The sequence below is a fragment of the Egretta garzetta genome, unplaced genomic scaffold, assembly GCF_000687185.1.
Source record: "Egretta garzetta isolate BGI_Z169 unplaced genomic scaffold, ASM68718v1 scaffold49, whole genome shotgun sequence".
NCBI lineage: Eukaryota > Metazoa > Chordata > Aves > Pelecaniformes > Ardeidae > Egretta > Egretta garzetta.
Genome location: NW_009260775.1, coordinates 112,459 through 133,710, shown reverse-complemented (window position 1 = coordinate 133,710; position 21,252 = coordinate 112,459). Strand labels below are relative to the sequence as shown.

Below are 21,252 nucleotides of genomic sequence, written 5' to 3'. Positions count from 1 at the left end.
GTTCGGCCGCGGGCGAAGGCTTCCCAGCCGGCGTGCGTGCCGCTTTCCCCGAGGGGGTCACGCCAAAGCTGTGGGGCTTGTTTTGCTCTGGGAAAACCGATAACCGCAGCCCACTGGTGTGGGACCGAACGGGGAGAGCAAGCTACCCCGCGCACAGAAAGGTGCGAGCCACTCGTGTCTTTGGTTTGCTTGCATAAAGCTTTTTTTGCTTTGAAACCAGCCTGCCGTGCCAGTTGTTATGTTCTGCAGAGACGGGTACACGCCAGAAACGGAATGAGATTTTGAGAGGGGGTAAATAAAGCTGTTTATTCCAGGTTAAGCTACTCCAGTGTTGCCCCCTCCCAGTTCTCCAGAAGGAAATAAAAGGCTGCAAGTGCCGTGGCGAGGGAGTAGTTAGCAAAAGGAGAGTTCACAGCCACGGGGGGGCGAAGCCTTCAAGGTGTTGTGTGGTTTATTTGGTTAGCATCAGGTTTGTGAATGGGGATGTTTGTGATCAGCAAGTGGCAGTGCTGTTCCAGCGCACCCAAGGCTATCAAGCAAGCCGTCAGCTCCTCGGGAACTGGAGGTTTATAAACTCCAGACCTGCTCTTACAAATGTGTTTACATTTGCTCTCAAGGCAGAGCTCTGATTAAATGCTCGTGCTAGTAACTTCTTGACTTTGTGTATTTGCATATCAAGCGCTTTGAAAGGTGTAAAACCGCAAGAACATTGTTTCCTCCCAGAAGAAAGTATGGCCTGGAGTTAGCTGAAACAGAGGGATGTGTTTGGTAATTATTTGACAGTAAGTTGTGATGCCTATGGGAAACCTACAACCCACCTAGGACTGACTGCCCTACAGCCTGTCTTGTCCAAGTTGATGTCGGGTGATGGTGGTGGCATCTCTCTTTTCTGCCAAGATTGGCATTCTGCCTTTTCCATTGGGAGGAAGGGGAAAAGAGATTTTTCAAACATCTTGATGGGGGCCTTGGCTGACAAGGGATACTAATTTAAGAGGACAAAGAAATCCTATCGGCTCTGAATACCTAGGAAGAAGGAATGGGAAATAGTAAAAATTAGAATCTGTTTGGAAAAAAATTACTTAATTATGATTATTTTTGTATCTTAGAAGTGTAGGTTTCATACCTGGACTTTTAACTTTTCTGCTATGAGCACGTCCTTTCAGGAGCGGGGTGGGTACATGAAGCCTTAAAGGAACTTCTGCAAGCCCAAGCTAAACTTCGTTTGATGTTTTGGGAGGGACTGGCAGTGAAGCAGGGCTGTTGTCACACCAAGTGCCTGAAACAGGCTGAAGGGATATCTAAGATACAATAATTAAAAAATAATGGGTGGCACTTTTTTGACTTCCCTTAACACAACTATAGGTTAAATTTTTTCTAGAAGGAAGTTGCCTTTCAAATAAACTTGGGTAAAAACAAACAAACAACCCAAGAAACAACCAACCACCACAGCAAAAAAAAACCCTATTGCCTTTATTTGGAAAAATGTTCAAATGTATCTCTGCATGACATCTGCTCATAACAGACTTTTTAGGAATTTCTTTCAAACTGCTAAGTTGCAAGATACTGTCTTTTTGTCCTTTTAAATAGACCGCTCGATCAAAATTTTAGGTTTGGTGCCAGTTGGTTTTTTGCTAGCAACAATGTCCAGAAATTTTTAAGAGGAAGGTTAAAGAAAGGGATAACATCCTGTCTTTGAAGTTAACAGGAAGCTGCTAAAAATATAACTTAGACTTTCCCCCCATCACCCCCCCAGCAGCAGGCAGCTATTGTAGGGGCAAGAGGTGTCCAAAAGCATCCTATAGAGATTGTGTGGAAACAATGTGCTAAATCTATTCAGCAGCTGTGTCTTGAAGGAAAAAAAAGCTCATAATGTTCCTTTCTGGAGAAAACTTTGGTAAAAGGCAGCATATTAATAGGACCTGTTATTCATCATGTTCTAAATGGCCAAATGCCATTCTACTGGTGTCAGCAATGTCACAGCAACATAAAATGGGTTACTTCTCTGCTGCCTGGGCACCCTGGATGGCTCAGGCTGCTGCATGTTGCCTTTAGCACTAGTGCTGTAAGCTGCTGACCCTCGGAGGACCAAGTTCTTTGCTAGAAAGGCGGAGACCACTCTGGCTGCTCACCTACACAGTGATTCGACCTGTGCAGTCTCCCTTCTCTTGCCTTTCTTCTTCAGTCACGCATTTGGGCTGCAGTGTCTTCAAGGCCAGGCGTTTTTTGCACACTGAGCAGACAGCGACAAGCACAGCAATCTCACCCAGGCCTCTAGGTACTCCCTGTGAAATCCTATAAGAATATCATATAGGGAGGGCTCAGAAGCATCCTGTGCCTCCAGTGTGCGTTACTTCTCCCCCAGCATCCAGGAGGGTCCATGTGACATTTTCCCAGAACAGATCTGCCTGCCTGCAAGGATCTACTCTTTCTAGATTTCTTTCCTTTGTACAAAATGCTGAACTCCTGACAGCAATAGCTGAGCTGATGCCTGGTGGTTCTTCACTGGTTAGAGGGACTAACCTGGCAAAACTGGTTTTCCTCCCAGATTTTGGGATCCGGGTGGGCTGTCAGTGATCTAGTTGACCTTTCCCACAGCCAAAGGTAGGCTTTAACTTGGTGCTCGTTGTGGAAGTCAGAACAAGTAAAAGTCTTTTTCCAGGGCAGTATCTATAAAGCTCAGCTATGTTCATTCTATTTCCTGTTCCGTGGAACATTTCCTGGTTTTAAGACAAGTTTGTACAGAAATCTTGTGAGATACTGGAAATCTTATGAGATACTGTATACTTTGAAAGACACTTTCATTGTTTGATTTTGATGTGAATTATTAAATAAAACAAGACAGAATGAGTTTGTCTTCCTGTGAAAATAAGCATGTTTTGGAAAGTAAAGAGATCCTGCTTCCTCCAAGCTTTAGGCATTTTAACCTTCCAGGTGAGTCATAGCGCTATCCAGCTGCATTCAAGGGGATTTTCTGAGATGGAAGGAGAATATACATTTACTATCCAGGTGAATTCAAGGGCACTTTATAGCATGCATGCAGAACATATGTTCTTTAACTTGTATACTTATGAGTAATGTAAGCCAACAGCATTTGGATGAACAAAATGAAAAAAAGGTTATTTTATTCTCTGTAAATCCAGAGGCAGGGTGCTGATTTCTAATAGACACACATCCAGGAGTCATGGCTGTTCAATACGCTTTTTCTCCAGCCTGAAGATGGGGTATATGTACTCCTGTAAACCACATCACTGGGCTGATGGCAAAGGGTGGGTGACTTCAGAACAACTTATTCCAACACTGAAGTCTTTTGACTTGCCAGGTGACATGAGAACCATCTCTTCATCCAGGGTATCTCAGATACATGAGCTTATGCGTTTCTGAACTTCTTCCTCTTTCCAATTGTTCTGCTACTAAAGAAAACTCTGAAGTAACACCTTGTATCTTTGAAGTGTATGCATATATTTATTTTACTAGTTTGCCTTAGTGATGTTTGCAGTAACTGCTCCAATACAAGTGCAACACTTACAGATAAGCACGGGAGGGTATGTGCAAAGCACTGCTATAAGGTGGTAAAGCAATGCCTTCATTGTGCATCAGGCTAAAAAATGCAAAAGTTCCTGGCCTGTTGATTTTTCCTTTTTTTTTTTTTTTTTTTTTTCCCCCCCCCCCCCCCCATAGGGGTTGTCTTTGCTTTGTATATAAAGACAAAATCAGGTTTTCTTTAATAGTTTCCATACCAAGAGCATCATTTTCTGTTAGTGTAATCCCTGGATGATTTAGTTTGAGTCTTTTTTTTTTTTTTTTTTTTTTTTCCCGCCCCCCCTCACCATAGGGATATCTGTTGCTGTGTATTGCTTCCCCCAATACCCCAAATCACTTACTAGAAAGCTCTTGCAGATAAGGTATTTTCTGTGTCAGAAACAACACTTTGGATTCTTTGAAGAAAAAACATTTTAAATTATGGCCTGGAAAAAGCAGTGGGGACAGAGGATTTTGCATAAAGAAGAGAATTTCATAAAGGGGACAGGCATGTGGCTTATTGGCAAATTAAATGAGCATTAATTTGTATGGTCAGCGAGTCCTGTGCAACCAGAATGGACAGGCTGGCCGCACTTATGCGATCAATTTGCACCTATGCAGTAGCTGTAAGCCTGCAAGTCACTCACATTTGTGGGGCTGACTGATGTTCAGAAAGCTGCTTTTCTGTAGAAATAGTATTTTTTCATCGCAATAGTGCTGTCAGGTATGGCATCATATATCCAATCCAGATTCTTCATGAGACGCAAGCTGGAGCAGCCCCATTGACTTCACTGATGTTAAAAATGACTCATTCGAGCAGGGGACCTGGCTGTATTTTTTGCCTTTGCCATGTTTCTCATTAGAAAGGATTTATGTTGCACAGTTAACTTACTGCAGGCGAAACTTTCCCATCTCCCCTGTTTTTCCAACCAAATGCAACTTCGCATTCTGGTCTAGGAACACTATCGAATACTCCAAGGTTTGGTGCAATGAAAATGCCTGACAGTGGATAAAACAGGAGGGAAATGTACAAAGGAGTATACGGAGCAATGGATTAAAGTGTGTGCTCCTGCTGGAGCTAATGTCTATCCTTCTTTACGCAGCTCAAGAGTTCGTGGGCAGTGGGTGACTGCGAGCCAGCGTGGGGTGTGCCGCTATGGTTCTCGGCTGGACTGCTGTTATGGCTGGAAAAAGAACAACAAGGGCCATTGCGAAGGTACCATTAACACTTTATGCTCGTTTCCTCTCCGTGGCTGTTGTACTTGGTATTAATAAAGGGATTTCATATACATCTGCTAGAAGTTACAGAAATAAGCCTTCTGAGGAGCAAAATCTCTTAACTCTGAGAGAGTGTGAATAAAACACGTTTGAAAGAGCATCTCCTCAAAAAAAGCAGAGCTTCGGGTAAATAACACCAAACAATAAAATACATGCTCAAAAATTCTTAGGTCTGGAAGGGACCATCTGTTCTGGTCTGTGCCTGTACCGTTACAGCTGTCAATTAAGTGCCAAAAATGCAGTCTTCTAATGCTACATATAGGCCCCTGAAGTGTTTTTTTAATCAGTTGGTGTCCTTTATCTTCAGAGCGCACAGCCTCTGAGAACCAGGGTGTTTTAACTTTTTAAATATATAAATAAAACCCAAGTAGTAAGAGCACCTGACTTGAGCTTGGGTAGCTGGCCAGCCTTCTGGTCTGTGGGTCATCGGCTTAATGAAGAGTTGATGACTTTTAAGAAATTGCAAATTTGTTAAAGGCCTTCGGATCCCAAGGAGAAGGTGATGTGGAATCTCTCTAGCTGTACTTGGGCAAAACACAACAAAGTCATAAAAAACATAGTTTAGGAATCTTTCTCAGATGTTGCACCTGTTGTCCCAGAGAGCTTGGCATTGTATATCTGGTGAATTTGAGTAGAGGCTTAGGGTTATTTGCTGCTGAAAACGATCAGACTGTTGTCTAAAAGGGAAAAATGCAAAAAGTCTCTCTGTATATATAGCATGACAGTTTAAAAATGGAAAAATGGATGAATACCTTTATTAATATTTATGCATTGTTTAATAGCACCTTAGTTTTGATGCAAATGAATACTTTGAGGGGCAACTGGCAAATGTAACTTTGATCAGCCAGTGGAGTAAGCTGTCTTGTTGCAAAACCATAGCGTGCTTTATTAGTAAAATTCAGTTTTCGTAAACTTTCAAGATTCTTCATTGGCAGATGTTTTTAAGCCAACATAATGCAATTCTGCATTGTAAATTCAGGTGCAGTGCTGTTCTCCGCTTCAGTGTTAATACTCAGCTGATCTCGTACTATGCCACGTTGCATTCAGGGATAGGGATAGTGTTGAAATATGCCTTAATCTGCAGAGCTAATATGTCTGAATGAATCTTTAAATGTAAGAAAGATGCTTGAATGCAGCGGTATGAATTTTAGTTAAGAATTTTTCTGTATAGTGACTTACACTGTGGCTTTCCTATTTCCTGTTGTTTGGATAGCAGCTAAATTACACCAGGTAGCGAGATGTGCATCCTGGTACATACTCTTGTGCTGTTTTTCCAGGGCTAGTCCTGATTTAAGAGCATGTTTGGTTTGCTTTTCCTGAATAACCCTCAAGTTGACAATCACATTTACTTTAGCAGCCTTAAGCCTTATAAAAGCCAACATTTATTTTCTGACTAATGATCCAGAGGGCTGAGAGTTAGAAAATGTTTACTTTTTAATGCATCCAGGCTAAGCACAGCGTTCTCGAGTCATTTCAAACCTGATGCCATTATACATATTGGGATGTGCGGTAAGGATAGCTGCCTGATCGTTTGATGGATGTGTTCTGGATGTTCCACCATGGGATGGGCATGTTCCTTGGCTGTAAGTGAGGAGGTCCAAGAGTGGAAAACTGCTGTAGTGTAATGTGTCTCCTGTGGCTGCAGAAGTGCTGTTGCCTCTTTCTTACTCCAGATGCAAAGTGTATCAAGTCAAGCTGCTGGCTAGCTGCTTCTCACATCATAAGCTTCCTAAAAATAGGAAAAGGGCAAGAGTACAAAACTAACTGTGAATTGTAAGCATGGCAGAAAAAACATGAGGGAGAGAGCTAAAAGGAGCCCCTTCTTTTCCAGGCCTTTACAAACTTGGAAAAGCCCACACTTTTGTAATCTCTGCTAGTATCACTTTTCTCCAGCAGAAATAAAGTGCTGATCAGTAGCTACCATGCCCAGACTAGAGGGGGAGGTATGGAGGATGTTGCACTTGTGCAACAAGTTTTTAGGCAACTAAGCAGGGCAAAAGTTCTCAAATAGAATATTTCTAACTCTTTCTTTTTCTTTCTCCTTTCTCTGCCTGACTCCCCCAGCTATCTGTGAACGTGGCTGCAAGTATGGCGAGTGCATGGGACCAAACAAATGCAAATGTTTCCATGGATTTACAGGGAAAACCTGTAATCAAGGTTTGTGCACATGGGGGTATTACTCCAGAAAGCAGACTGTTGATGTCCTGTCTCCTTATCTTGTAGTAAGGATTGTGTCAGCTACCAAGACAATAAAGCAAGATATTTTCTTGTTTACGCAGAAAAGCTTAGAGCTTAAGGCTCTTGCACCTCCAGCGCACAGCCAAGCTCTAAGCCTCCATCAGCACACAGAAGTTTGAACCTATATTGTGTACCTCCTGCGGGCTGATGACAAGGGCAAACTGTCATATTTATAGTCAGAGGCTTAAGGCGTGGAGAGATTATGTAGGAAATGATTAGAAGAGCCAGAAGTCAAATCCCGAACCAGTGTTATTTTCTTAACCAGGAAGCAGTGTTAGTTTAACTAACTTTCTCATATGCTAGACATGTAATTTCTCAAGCTTCCTGGGCCAAATGCCATTTGTTTGCATATGCTGATCGGTATTTTTGAGAACACAGGATTTGGAGTCTTTAGGATTGCACCACTTTTCCTCCATAAACTCGCAGTTTGCATTAAAATATTTCAGCTAACACATTGGCGAAAACCCAGCTTTTTTTTTTTCCTGTTCCAATATATGAGACCCCTGTGTTGGATCAGATGAAAGGAGCAGGTCGCCGTGCACGGAGAGGGGCAATACTATTGCAGTGCAGATGAGTGAACTGCAGGTGTATGAGGGAAGCCACATCAAGGCGACGCGAATGGATGGGTCTATCCTTGCTACCTTCCTAAGCACATGCAGCCTTTGCTTGAAAATGTTGTGTTGACATACTAAACACACTCATGTTTTTTAGAGTCAAAACAACCCATTTATTACACAGTATCTTTCAAAGAATATGCTCTGAAGCTGTACTGTTAAGTATTTCAGAAAACTCCATCTTTTGCACTTTTGATGTTTCTTGCGGGGAAATAAGTCAATTCTTCAGTGCCACTAGAGAAGAAAGTGAAACGGCAGCCGTGGTTGTGTGCAATAGATCTGTAGGTATCACTTACAACTTCAGCCTCTAAACCCAGAAGTTTAAATGATTGGCAACGTAAATGTTACCAAAAGGCAACAGAGAAGCCCACAACCTTTAGGTATTTTCTGTGCAGTAGTTCCAGCTGGATTTGATATGCCTCTGTACACAAGCAGATCGGTTCTGTGCACTTGTAGAAGCTTCAGAGCCTGAGGCTTGGTGGAGGCACCGCACAGACCTACACGTGCAAATTGCCCGTTAGCTCCCTGGGCTGTTCTACCTTCTGAAACACGGCCAGGAATTTTTTAGTAAAGTGGTGGCTGGCATAGACAAGGAATGTCCTGGAGCTGTTTCAATAGTATGGCCATGTTCCAGCAGCCAGGAATGCTCAGAGCCACCTCTAATTTACAAGCAGATGTAGCTTTGGTCTGTCCTTTGAGGAGAATGCTTTTTCAACATGAGCTAATTAAAAAAACAGAGATAAGGGGACTGTGTTAGTCTGCCACTGAGTCTGAGCTACATTAGCCTTATCTCCATAGGTTCTCTTTTAGAGCTGTGTATGCTATCTGTGCATTACTGTGCATTGTGCAAGATAGGTGCAGCTAAGCACTTTGGAAAATGTGTGGTCTAAGGGGAATAACTTTTGTTCCCCTCTGGTTTCTTTGTTATGGGAGTCTTGGTTGTTTAGTGGAGCCACAGTAGCGCAAAACCCCAGTGCAATTTGCAAGCTGATGGGGTTTCCTCTTTCAAACAGACCCTACATTTAAATAATAGAATGCAGCCCTCTTTTTCTTCCCTGGGCTGAGCTGTAGCAAACATTTCTGCACATGCCTTATACCACACAAATTAATTTTTTTAGGATTCTAGTTTTCTCCCTGTGAAGGACCGCTATTGGGAATTTGAAATTAATTTAGTTCACGCAAAGCCTTTTAAATTCTGGATTTTGAGAAGATTTTAGGATGCTTTTATTCTCAGGATTTTGAGATTTTTTTTTTTTAAATTTGTCCTTTTATTCTTAAAGTCACATAATTCTTACCATATATTATATTAATTTCTGCTACTGAGAACCATGGTGCTAATGTGTAGCTGAGGAAAAAAAAAAACCCACCCAAAATCTTTGTTTCATTTTATCTCAAGCTGACTTGCTGTTCTTAGTCTCATGGTTTTGCCTTTCTAGTACAGAGGTCAACTGGAGGGCTAAAATCTCCAGCTAGAATTGGAGAAATCCAGAAAAAAAACTCCCAGAAAAGAGAACAACTGCAATTCTCTCCCCACCCCTCCACCTCTTCCGAACAAGCTGCCAGATGTGGCCAGAGTTTGCATTAGTTTTTCAGGTGTAGAGGTCTGTGTATGTTGGGTTTGCTAGCAATCTTTCATCCAGATGGTCTGCTAAACCCTCATCTTGCAAGGGGCTGGCTCATTTTCAGTCCAGGCGATTTTACTGTGGGGAATTCAAGGCATTAGGCAAGATTATTGACCTATATGTATGAATATAGGTATATAAACCCAGCACTCACTTCATTCCAATGACTTCTGCAGATCTGAACGAATGTGGACTGAAACCACGTCCCTGTGAACACAGATGTATGAACACACATGGCAGCTACAAGTGCTATTGTCTCAACGGGTACATGCTTATGCCAGATGGCACATGTGCAAGTAAGTAACAAAGCTGATAGGACAGGCACACCATCTAATTGCATTTGATCCCAGCAGATTTTCTTCCTGTCATGAATGGATTTAGCTTACTCGGGATAGGGTCTGTGCCTCAGCTCTCTGGTACTGTCAGTAGCTGAAAGAGGCTTCCTATTTGGCAGTATCTGAATAAAGTAAAATAGGTCATACTTGTATTTTGGTGCTCAGAGGAATTTTTGTCCTGCAAGGAGTAAAAATCTTTGATAGAGTTACTTCAGATAGACAGCTAGTATAACCTTAGTGTATGGTCCTGCCAGTTCATCTGTTGAATAAGGATGAATGAATCTATCCAAGCAAAGCGCCAAAGTAGACTATTTTCTGCTGTGCTGAACTTCATGCCATTACTCCTTGCTTTACCTTTGAGTGGTCCCTGACTCATTTATCTTCGCTGAATGTTGATATGCTTCCCATACTTGCCACCAGCTTCTTGTAAACATTTGTTCACTGAGCTAAGGCTTATCTAAACTGTATTTCTACCTATTTTCTTTGTCTTTAAGCTAGCAACATAATGGAAAGTATTCTGCTTTCTTAGCCAACCTGATTTTTCAGACCTGAGGAAGCTTCCTCTTTTTCAGTGATGCTGGTTTGTTTGTAGAAAATACTTTTTTCTTCACCTGAGCTGTCCCATATAGGTATTTTGGATTTGAATTTTGCAAAACCCTAGGCAACATGGTGACAACCCTTTCTGGAGTCCATGGGACTGAAGCAGATGCATCAGTTGGACGAGTAAGTTAGTTGGTCTCAGCAGTGAAACAGTCTGCTTGAGAGGTCTGTCCTAAAGCAATGGGCCTGGCTGTATGGGGTGCAGCACAATCTTTCCCGTGGATATGACGGAGAACTATAAACTCTGAAAGGTTTTGATCTCCAAACCTCAGAGACCATGATTCACCAGGCAGGGTGTCCATCCGGCAAGTTTGCTGTCAGCTTGGGGCTAACTGAAAAAATACCCAGCCTTGGTAAACGCTGGCAGGAGTGCAGGGTCTGCAGCTCTGGGGCAGGCAGAAAAGCCAGAGCTCCTACTCTCTCTCTCGTGGCAGGGAGCCTGAAATTGCTGCCAAAGGTGCCTGGGGGAAGAGCTTCTGGAGGATTTCCCTTCCCTGCAGTGCGGCTCAGGGTTGTGCCTCTGCATTACTGCTCATGGTGGGTATCACCAGCAGACAACAGCTGTGGCACCCTGAGATCCCTGGGAAATGCATATGTGTTCCTTCCGTTTCTTCCAAGATAATTTGTGTATCTGCTGAATTCATACACTGAGCAGTTTTCAGTAATGCCACTGTCTTATGGACAGCTGAAGTTGGCAGAAACCAGAATGACAGTCAAAAGAAAATTGTCTCTTTTGAGCCCAGCAGCATCTTTGTCCCATCCTTCCCTCACTCCTGCTCCTCTGAGCACAGATGCTTGCTGTAGCCACGCTTCTGAAGCAAGTCAGAAAACTAGATCCATGCTGTTACTAACCATTTCTGCTAGTTTAGCTTTAAGCCAGTCTTAGTTCAGGACTGGTTTCCTGATTTAAGAAACTCTGCATTTGTATCAAATTTGTACCAAATGTGCAGTTGCACCATCTCTTGCTTAAGCCAGCACAAAATGCTGAATTTCTCAGCAGCAGTAGTGGCCAGTGTCAAGCATATATGAAAAAATTGCTTGAGCAGCTGTGAGCCCTGGAGCTTGTGTTTTGCTTTGGCACACGGAAATATTATTGCTCAGTGGAACCCCGACAAACACTGACACAGAGTGACACCAAATTTCAGGGAGAAAACCAGGTTTCCCATAGAAGCCTTCATTCTTCACAGCTCTAGTGAAGAAGGCAAAAAATGTTCATCCAGCTTGTGCTTCATTAACCCAACCCATTTGCCATCTTCCAGTTCCAAAGAGCCTTTCTTTTCTTCAGCAGAAACTATGATTATGAAATGAAGTAGTAAATTATTTATTCCAGTAGACATTATTCTTGGTTAAGTCTGCTAGCTTTCCATTTCACTTGATGCTCACTTAAGCTTGTGCTCAGATGAAATGCTTGATTATTTAACCAACTCTAGAATTCTCATCGTTTGATTCAGGCAAACATTTTTGAGCATAATGATTCCTCCTTCTGAATTAAATTCTCTATGTTGTAAGTCTCCTTAGCAAGATGGAATCCACCTAAGTCTGAGCAGTCAGGCTTCTCTGCAGCCACACCAAGGGACAGTGGAGCTGGAAGAAGGCTATCAGAAAAACATGGCTTTGGGCCACAGAGAACCATTGTTTAGAACAGATCATAGGTTAGTACCTAACGCAAAGTCTAAGCCAGTATTGTGTCTAACCAAAGCAGAATAGGAGCTTCAAACAAAAGACAAAATGGACAATTACCAATTAGAGAAGAATAAAGTTTAGTAAGTTTCTTTATTACCACTTAGGAAGTAGATGATGTGACTAAGTATTATGATTCACAGTCCATCTTTCTTTAACTCTTTACCTCCCGCATGTTCTCATTCATACACAAGTGAAATGCATTTGCAAATACAGTGAATTCTTGGCCTTGAATATTTATCACTTAGCCACAAAGTGTAAACAAACCAGTCCAAGAAAAATAATTTTATCACAGATTAAACAGATTAATTTTAATAGCACACAGAACTAATGTGCATTATATTTTATAATCAAATATGGCTGTAGCTATATATGTACCTGCATGCATTGCTGTTTTCTATACACCGTTCTGTTTTCTATAGACCTTTCTGAATGTGCTAGTACCTCTGACAATAAACACATTGCATTTTAAAATAAAATTCATATAATTTTCTACCTAAGTGGTAAGCTAGTTTCAAGTTCTTGCAGCTGGTTTCTGTCTCAGATAAACCAACAACTGTTCCAGGTTTCCCACTTACAAGGAACCTATATACCATTCTGTTTCCCTGAACACAACCAGAGTGAAGCAGCCAGAAGTACTTTCTTTGCACACACCTCCATCTCTTCCAGTAGACGCTTCCAAATACTACTTCTCTGCTTGGAATCATAACACTAATGCTTTCTGGATATTTTCAGCATTTTAGAAATATCTCCCTACATATTTATTACATTTCTCCTGCTTCTCTACCCTCTCATAGGTCTCTCGGGCAGGATCTAGACCCTACATTTCTCTTTAGAGGCTAATCGGAGTCATCTCCAATATTGGTTCTCCTAACCAAGCTATGGCAGCTAAGATTTGTGTTCTGGCTAGTGCCTCATTAGGTTCAGGTATCTGCTCCCTAAAGAGTTAAACTAAAGGGCAGGTTTTAAGTCCATCAGGCTAAATAGTGGTTTTTTAATCAAATTCTATGCTAGATGCATGTTTAATGGTAAGCAATAAATACAATTCACTACTGAATAAGAGTTTCCTGTATGGTAAAACTATTGCAATGGAAAATATAAAAAAAACCCAACTTTTTTCTGCTTTGGTCAGTTCTGCCTCTGAATCTAAAAGGTAGTAGTAGTAAGAAGTCACAGAAATGGGAGCAGACAAAAAAGGAGAAATAAGGGCAAGTAAGGAAAGAACAAAGCGAAGGAGAGGGAGAGTTTAAGTTCTATCTCATGGACTCCTGAATTGTATTACTAATGTGTTAATGCATAAACAGTTTGATTAATGATGAAAGGAGCTTTGTTGTTCTGATTAATTTTCTGCATTCACCCAGATCTGACTTAATTTTAAGTGTGTGATCACAGCCTAGGGTTTTTTTTTCTGGTTTTGTTATTTTAAATACTGTTTTCAGGTTCTAGGACATGTGCCATGGTGAATTGCCAATACGGATGTGAAGAAGTCAAAGGGGAGGTACGGTGTCTTTGTCCATCAGGTGGCCTTCAGTTGGGACCGAATGGAAGGACATGCATTGGTACGGTTAGAGAACTCACTCTCAGTTTCTTTTCTATAGGATCCAAAAAAATTTAAGAGTCTGGGGAAAGGTTAACGAGTAGTTAGTTCTCCTCACTGGCTTGAGTAATGTTTCTTGTTACTCATAATTTGATTTAAAGCTTGCACGCTTTTTAAAAAACTGTTCTCATAATATTGGCCATGTAATTCTTTGGGCGAGTTCCATCCTAATAAATAATTCAATGTTTGACATAATTTGGAGTCATCAACAGATTCAGTTTCTCCCTATTGCTCTGGGGTCTACAATGTTTTTTCCCACAGGAAGCTGTCCTACTGACATAATGCATTATAAGGATTTGGGGGTTGTGTTTGGATGGCTTTTTTCTTTTCCTGTGAATACCCACAGCAAAAGCTTCGAGATTTTTCTCCGGAAGCCTCAACATCAGTTTACTTGGGGCTTTCTTGTGTGATGAAGAAAGCACTACTTAAACCACTCAGTACTGTTCTGAGATATCCTTTTACACTGTCATCTGACAAAGCAGCGCTACAGCGTTGAAATCCAATGCTGAAATGGTACCCTTTTTCAGTATTGGAGCTAAGTGACCTCCTTTCAAAACCCCGTAGAAGTAAGCCCTCCAAAGCAGAGACCACTCCAACAACTAGAGAATAAGGGGCAGCGAAGTGCCTGTCAGGGAGCAGCAGGAGCAGGGCTGGGAGCTGCGTTTGACCACAGCCTTGGCAGGGCTGTGCCCTGATAAATCACATCTGGGTTCTGCCCGGGCATCTCTCTAAAAGCTGGTTATTCTTGTTGCTGTTCATCACAGACAAACCTGAAAGGCTCTGAAAGTGTTCATTTTTTAGACCAGATGCTCTTTGATTTAAATTTAAGGGAAATACTGCTTTGCATGTACCTTATGCCATTTCATTTTAAAAAAGGACCCGTGGCAGAGCTCCACATGTGAAAAAAACAAAAGAACTTTCAGTTCCAGATTTCTTCTTTACAATAGCTTTATCTAATTCTTGAAATGCAAGTCATCCTTTTGAATCACTAAGTACATTTTCCTGTAAAATGCTAACTTCTAGCATTTGGACAATATCAATTTAAAAAAAAATCATCCAGATGATGGTTTTTGTTTCCTTCTTTCCCTCTTCCCCAATCTCACTTTTCTTTCCCAGTCCCACCTACCTCTAAATGGGTAACACCCCTAGTCAACCCCAAGGAATGATATTTTGTGGGTTTTTTTTAATCTTTATTCCATTTAGGCAAGCATAGAAGATTGAAAATTGCAGCGGGGAAATATTTTATTTCCCAGAGCTGCCTCAAATAGAATGGAAAACAGAATGGAAACTTCTCCTTGAATATACTCAAAGCTGTTTTGACATGGTCCTGGGCAACTGGCTGTAGGTGTCCCTGCTTGAGCAGGATGGTTGGACCAGATGACCTCCAGAGGTCCCTTCCAACCTCAATCATTCTGTGATTGTGTGAAAAAAATTTTTGCAGCAAGTGCTATTTACTATAATGCCTTTAGCAACATACCGAATTACACTGACAATTTCACATATTTTTACATTCTTTCTGTCACAATGGTGCAAGTCTTTCAGACCATAAAGGGCAGCTTGGACATGATACTTTATGGACAAAGAAGAATAACAGTAGCTAATCCATTTCTGATGCTGCTTACCAATATATACTGGTTGAATGATTTCTACAGCTTAAAGAATGTTTTAGGTGTTGAGAGGTTTAACATTCAAACATAACAAATGAATTTTAGCTGCAATGGCCAAAACAATATTACACTTAACATTTCAAACAAAAGATTAAATAAATGTACCGACACTGCTGTGTAGAAGGACAGTTGCTGTATGAATTGTTCTCCTTAACACACAGCTGTAATATCAAGTCATATATGAAGGTTGTATGGCCTGGGACTACTGTATCACTTTCAGGAGTTATCAGATAAACCCATATGGATACTTGGCTCAGCTTCCAAACTATAAACACTCCAACATGAGAAAGCCATTTCTTTCTTTCAAATGAGTTTGTAATTGGGAATTACCTGCTTTGAGTAATCAGCAGGGCTGTCAGACTGCTACCAGTTGCAGTTAACATGTTTGAATTATTTAAGAGCTATTTGAAGGTGAACATTGTAGACGTATGTACTTAGATACAATAGACGAAATAAGTGGTTCTCTTAAATCTCTTACTGAATTATTCAGGCAACCCTTTTTTTCTTTTGTATTGAGTTCATTTGTATTTACCTTGCCTGCTCAAATGGATTTGGAAGAATGCTGATACATATGATAGAAGGTAAAATGGACAAAAAGGTTTGTCCAGTGGTTGGAAATATCAGACCTCTTTCTGCAAGACTTGTGATACGTCACTGGTTTTCTGTCACCAGTTCTCCATCAATAAAATAAGAGGGATAGTAACATCCTGCCATATAGCATAATGGTTAATAGATTATAAGATACTCTAATACTCTGGTATTAGTCATAGAAACACTATCAACAGATAAACATTTGAAGATCCCTGGATATTAGTCTTAGCTTAATCCTCCTAAGAAGCTGCATTATTCCTAGACCTGCAGAGCAGAACAGCACATTAATGTGTTTCACTTTTCCTCTTCTACATGTGTATAGGTGAAAGAAATAAAATGATGATTATAGATGAAAAAAATTCATTAACCTAAATCTGTTGTTTCTAAGAGTATGGTGAGTCTTCAGCGTTCATTGCTTCACACTTGGATCAAGTGCAGCAGGCTTGTCCTTCAGCCTGAGACCAGCCCTGGTCCTGCCAGAGAATTGAGAACCTAGAGAGGTCTCAGAATGCCCTGGAGGCCAGGGAACAGAGACCATCATCAGAAATGTGTAGCATGGGCAGAAAGAGGGAATTTTTTTGACTACGGTTTGTTTAAGTATTTTTCTTTTGTTGTCCACTTTCCTTTGATCACCTAAGCACTGTAAAAGAATGGTAGAAATGATAGAGAGATGAATGTGGTGTCCATCAACAAGTCACAGCAGTTCTAAGCTGTAAAGGGCAGCAGCGTGGCATGATGAATTATGTGCCACGTCACTGCTATGTGCTAAAATGTGATAGGGAAGGACAAATGCCAAATATCATAATCGGCACTATTTTAAATTTGACATTACAACAAAACATATCAAAATGCAATGGTTGTTGAATAATGTTCCTAGGTTCCTCCTATACAAAGCCGCCTCCTCTCTCCAAAACTGTCCGTGTCACCTGCCTTGCTTGGCAGACCACCCGCAGTCTGGAAACTCTTCGAGCTATGTCTTGACTTAGCCCTGCAAGGGGAGGTGCAGAGATTGAGTAGAAAGAGCTGCTGCTCCTCCTCCTCCTCCTCTCAGTTTCCTGTTTCTGGGTCTTTGTCTTAAACTATTCACTGGCATTTCCTGTCTCAGGGAAATAATGGAATTTGTGATGTGATGTTCCTCCTGGCCCTGCTCCACGACCTTAAGGGAAATCATAGTTCCCAGTGCCAGTTGCCCTTTCTTTTACTGTGCCAGGTCTCAAAATCTTCCATAAAGTTAGTTCACATTTTGCTGATTCATTTAGATTACATCATGCAAAAGCCATCCCCAAGTGTGAAATTATAGGACTTTTTTATTAAACAACTTGTGATAGCCAAGACCAAACCGTTCCTGTTCAAATCCTAACTAGTTCTTGCTTTCCTGGTTGACTTCCTCATGGATCTGACCAGCATCCCTTCTCCTGCTCTAGACATTGATGAATGCTCCACTGGCAGAGCTGTCTGCTCTTACAACCGCAGGTGCATCAACACATTTGGAAGCTACTACTGCAAGTGCCAGCTTGGTTATGAACTGAAATACGTCAGTGGCCATTATGACTGTGTAGGTAAGATTTAGCCCAGGAATTTTCCTTCTTCATTCTTTTTCATTCCCACACAGTGAATCTTTCCTGTCATTGCCTGAAGCATCTTGGCCTAGGCTGCCTCAGAAGTGGATAAAAGATGTCACTAAGAATATTCTTGGTGACACTTTGAACGTTTCTCTGGGTTTTCTCTGTGGCCTTATGAAAAACCTAATCATGGGCACTTGCAAATTGAATTGCCTCATTGTACCAAGTCAAGATGTGCAAGGGCTTATAGTACATTAGCAATAGTTGGCTACAAAAAAGTGCTACCTCTGATACAGGTTTAGTTAAAGAGCCATTTTTTGTCCTCTTGGCTTTCAACCTGTGATGAACAAGCAGTCCCACAATCTATTTTTTTTCTTTTTTTTTGTGTGTCCTTAATGAAGAATATGAATCAAGTGCCTTCATGGCTGTAAAAACAGTTGTTTAGATGGACAGTACAGAACTTTAAAAATAAAGTATGAAAATAGTAGGGTTTAATTACTTCTCAGGTCTCTCTTGCATGCCTAAGTTTCTCCCAAACAAAAGTAAATACAGGCAAAAAGTTATCTCAACATGCCCAGGTTTTAAAACAAATATCAAAACACCTTTACTCCTGTTTCAATCCATTAGCTGAATGGTAGAAGAACAACAAAGTGTAAGTTACTGCAGCGGGCACTGCAGCAGTATTGTTGAAGCAGCTGACTATAGGAGGGCCTGGAAGGGTTGGAACTACTACAAGAAGTGCATACAAAAGAGAATTCATGGGGTTTGTTTATATTTGCTTGGTATTGGGAGTTAGGGGTGGGAGGGAGATCATCAGGCAGGTTTTGGAGACTCAGGCTTGCATTTCCTGTTGTATGCAAACCCTGAGAGTCTTAAAGTGGAAAAAATACTTTTCCATACAACATGTGTGCATGGGGAAGAAACTGGAGAGGTCTCAGTAGTGAAGATTTTATCTGCAAACCTGAATCTCGCTCTCAGATGTACCATATTTTTGAGTCAGTCTTCCTGTGACTTGTCTCTTAGCTGACTTAGATTATGAGAGGACCTGTCAGCTACTAAAAATGAAGCAGTCTGGATAAAAGTGGTGCAAAAATCTGTGCAACAACTTGGCTCCCTCATGTGGGAGAAATCAGAAACATCTTTGTGATGTAGCAAAAGACATGAAAAGGAGAACAAAATCAGTTACTCTTGATGCCTGTACATTTTGCTGTCAGTTGAACATAGTATTTTCTACTGATTTTTTCCTGATTACACTTGTGTCATACAGCATCATATGTATGCTGGAATGTTAAGAGGTAGATAGAAGATCTCAACATCTTTGCACACTCAGGGTTACTTTTCATTGCATTTCTTCTAGAGTGAAGGAAAGAATGAGAAAGATTTAGTGAATCGTTTTTTAATTGATGTCACACGTTCTCTTGGTGCCTTTTGCTTTTTGTTGATAGAACAGTGTGTGCAACCTTTAGTTTGAATCCTTTTCTCAGACAGAAAATCACTTTGTTCACTTTGTCTTCACTGGGATGCTCTACATTTTCCATGGATGCATACGCCAGTAGTTGTGCAGTTGGAGCTGACGTTAGTGTGAATTCTTCTGTTTCTGATGGTCTCTGGACCGTCTTGGTCTAGAAGTAGTGGTTACAAAACAGATGGCTGGCGCAAACAGGCTGTCATGAAGCTCAAGTTTCCATGCAGTTTTTTTTTTCCTAGATGTAAACGAATGTGTGGCAAATATACACAGGTGTAACCTCCATGCAGAGTGCCTCAACACCGAAGGATCCTTCAAATGCAAATGTAAACAGGGCTACCAAGGAAATGGATTTGATTGCGTTGGTGAGTACCACTGGATGTCAGGAGTAGCGCTGTATTGTTTTGCCCCAATAATTGATGGTTACAAGGCTTTTTTTAGGACAGAGTGTGGTGAACTGTGCTGCAATACCAACCAAAGCAAATGAAATAATATATTTATTTTATGAGTCATTGCACAGTTGATACAAGTATTATTAGCTCAAATTCATTTTGCCTTTGAGTCCCCAAGTCTCATAGCGTCACTAGGCATTGCAAGTAGAACAAAGAGAACTTGGCCTGAAGAAACAGAGAAAATAGCTTTAAAAAGTCTGCTGTGTATTTTCCTCAAACTCCAGCGGCTAGCCTCTTGGAGCTTGGGCTGCACAGTCCCTTCCAGAAGAGTTTCAAGCTAACTCAGCAAACAGTGAGAGAAGGGAGGAAAGCCATGACTTCTGTGCTAAACTGTTCTCACTTATAATTTTCCCTTTGTCTATCAAATATTAAAGACTTCCTATAAAGATGTCATTGCCCGGTTCTAACTGAATATGACCCTCCAAGAAGAAAGAAAGAAAAAGGTTGCTCTTGTCTTTATATGTAAAATGAACCCTTTTATTTAATTCCTGCATTAAACCTGTCAGAGATTTCTCCTGCAGTGTCATTAGAGATGTTTTCCCCAGGAGGACATCTAAGTCCTGCTCAAATTTTTTGAACAAAAGACATTGTGAAAATATTTTAAAAACTCTTGTCTATAGCAGATGAAGTCTACGTGATAGATAAACCTTTTTTCCTGGTTCTTTTTCAAGTAATCCTTGATCAGTTATGTATTATGATTGTACTTCGTGGTCACATATGTTCTATATGTCTCTATGGTTCTATGTTCCTGCTCCCATTATAATAGTAATTGAAACCTCCAATATCGCATCACTACTGACACTTGCTGCATTTGGAATAGTGCTTTATCTGTACAATAGTTTATCAACCATTATCTTCTTTGCATTTAATATTAAATATTTTCACTCAGTATGAGCACTGGTTTGAAATCAATGCCAAAGGCATTTGTAGCCTTTGGATCTCAGGTATGAGTTATTTTACAACATTTTACGTTTTTATACTCCAAGAATGTACTTAGTATCTAAAAATCATAAAGATCCCTGCCAGAGTCAACCCAAACCACCTGATTTCAATCATGTTGTCTTATAGATTAAGAACGTGACAGTGCTATGCTAAAACTGTTTGTATACATATATATGTATGTGTGTATATATATATGACATATCTATGCATATATATGTATGCTATTTCTCCTACTCTATACTGCTGGAACTCATAAAAAAAAATATATATATATACACACATATATATATATATATATTGCACTCCTCCAGGCTTAAAAGTTTATCAATTTATTCTTCCTTCCAAGTATTGTGTTTCTATTATAATATCTCTTCTGCACTGCCATGCCTTTGGTGCCGCATTGAAACACAACTTTAAATGTTACATACTTTTTTTTGGTTTTTGCAAGTGTAGCTTTTCAAACCCAAAATTGGTCTAAAAAATGGGATATTCCAGTGAAAAGAAGAGTGAGTGATAAACCCAGTGGAAAGTTTTCAACCTACTGTTATAATCTGAAATTATTGTTAGTACCTATAACTGTATAATCTGGGCATGTTAACATATGTTAAACACAAAGCCAAAGCAACTGGATACATTAGTGGGGCTAAAACTGTATTTTGGAAAATAAAAAAGCACAGAGATTTCTATTAAGTTAAAATTTTGTTACATTTCTACTTCTAGTGAAAAATGTTGAGTTTTAATAAGAAAAACCTGACTGGTACTAAAAAGATTGATTTGGACACAGATTGCCTCAGCAGAGCTGTGCAGAAGGTTTTATAGGCTCAAATTCAATGTTATGAGCCAATGTCCTTGCTAGACCATATCCCTTGTGATATGTCACCACAGCTTACTGCAATGGCAGGATGCAATGGGGCTTGAGACCTGGCAAACTGGTGTGGCACATCTTGGTATAGTTCCGTTAAGACACAATGTACCACGGATAAAATCTTAAACAAATACATCTCTGAGCAAAAGGGTATGGATTTGGGTTTTTTTCTTTTTAACGAGAAGCTGAACATTTCAAAAGAAAATACCTTTTTGACCAAGTCTA

General features: G+C 40.6%; 1 protein-coding gene across 1 annotated transcript in view; it reads left to right on the top strand.

Annotated features, from left to right (window-relative positions):
- EGFL6 (EGF like domain multiple 6) overlaps positions 1-21,252 on the top strand; it is a 48,186-nt gene that overhangs the window by 2,975 nt on the left and 23,959 nt on the right. The window contains exons 4-9 of the mRNA XM_009646353.2: positions 4,623-4,735; positions 6,862-6,954; positions 9,448-9,567; positions 13,326-13,445; positions 17,166-17,300; positions 19,011-19,133. Coding sequence (XP_009644648.1) covers positions 4,623-4,735; positions 6,862-6,954; positions 9,448-9,567; positions 13,326-13,445; positions 17,166-17,300; positions 19,011-19,133 — 704 coding nt within the window. The remainder of the gene's footprint in view (positions 1-4,622; positions 4,736-6,861; positions 6,955-9,447; positions 9,568-13,325; positions 13,446-17,165; positions 17,301-19,010; positions 19,134-21,252) is intronic.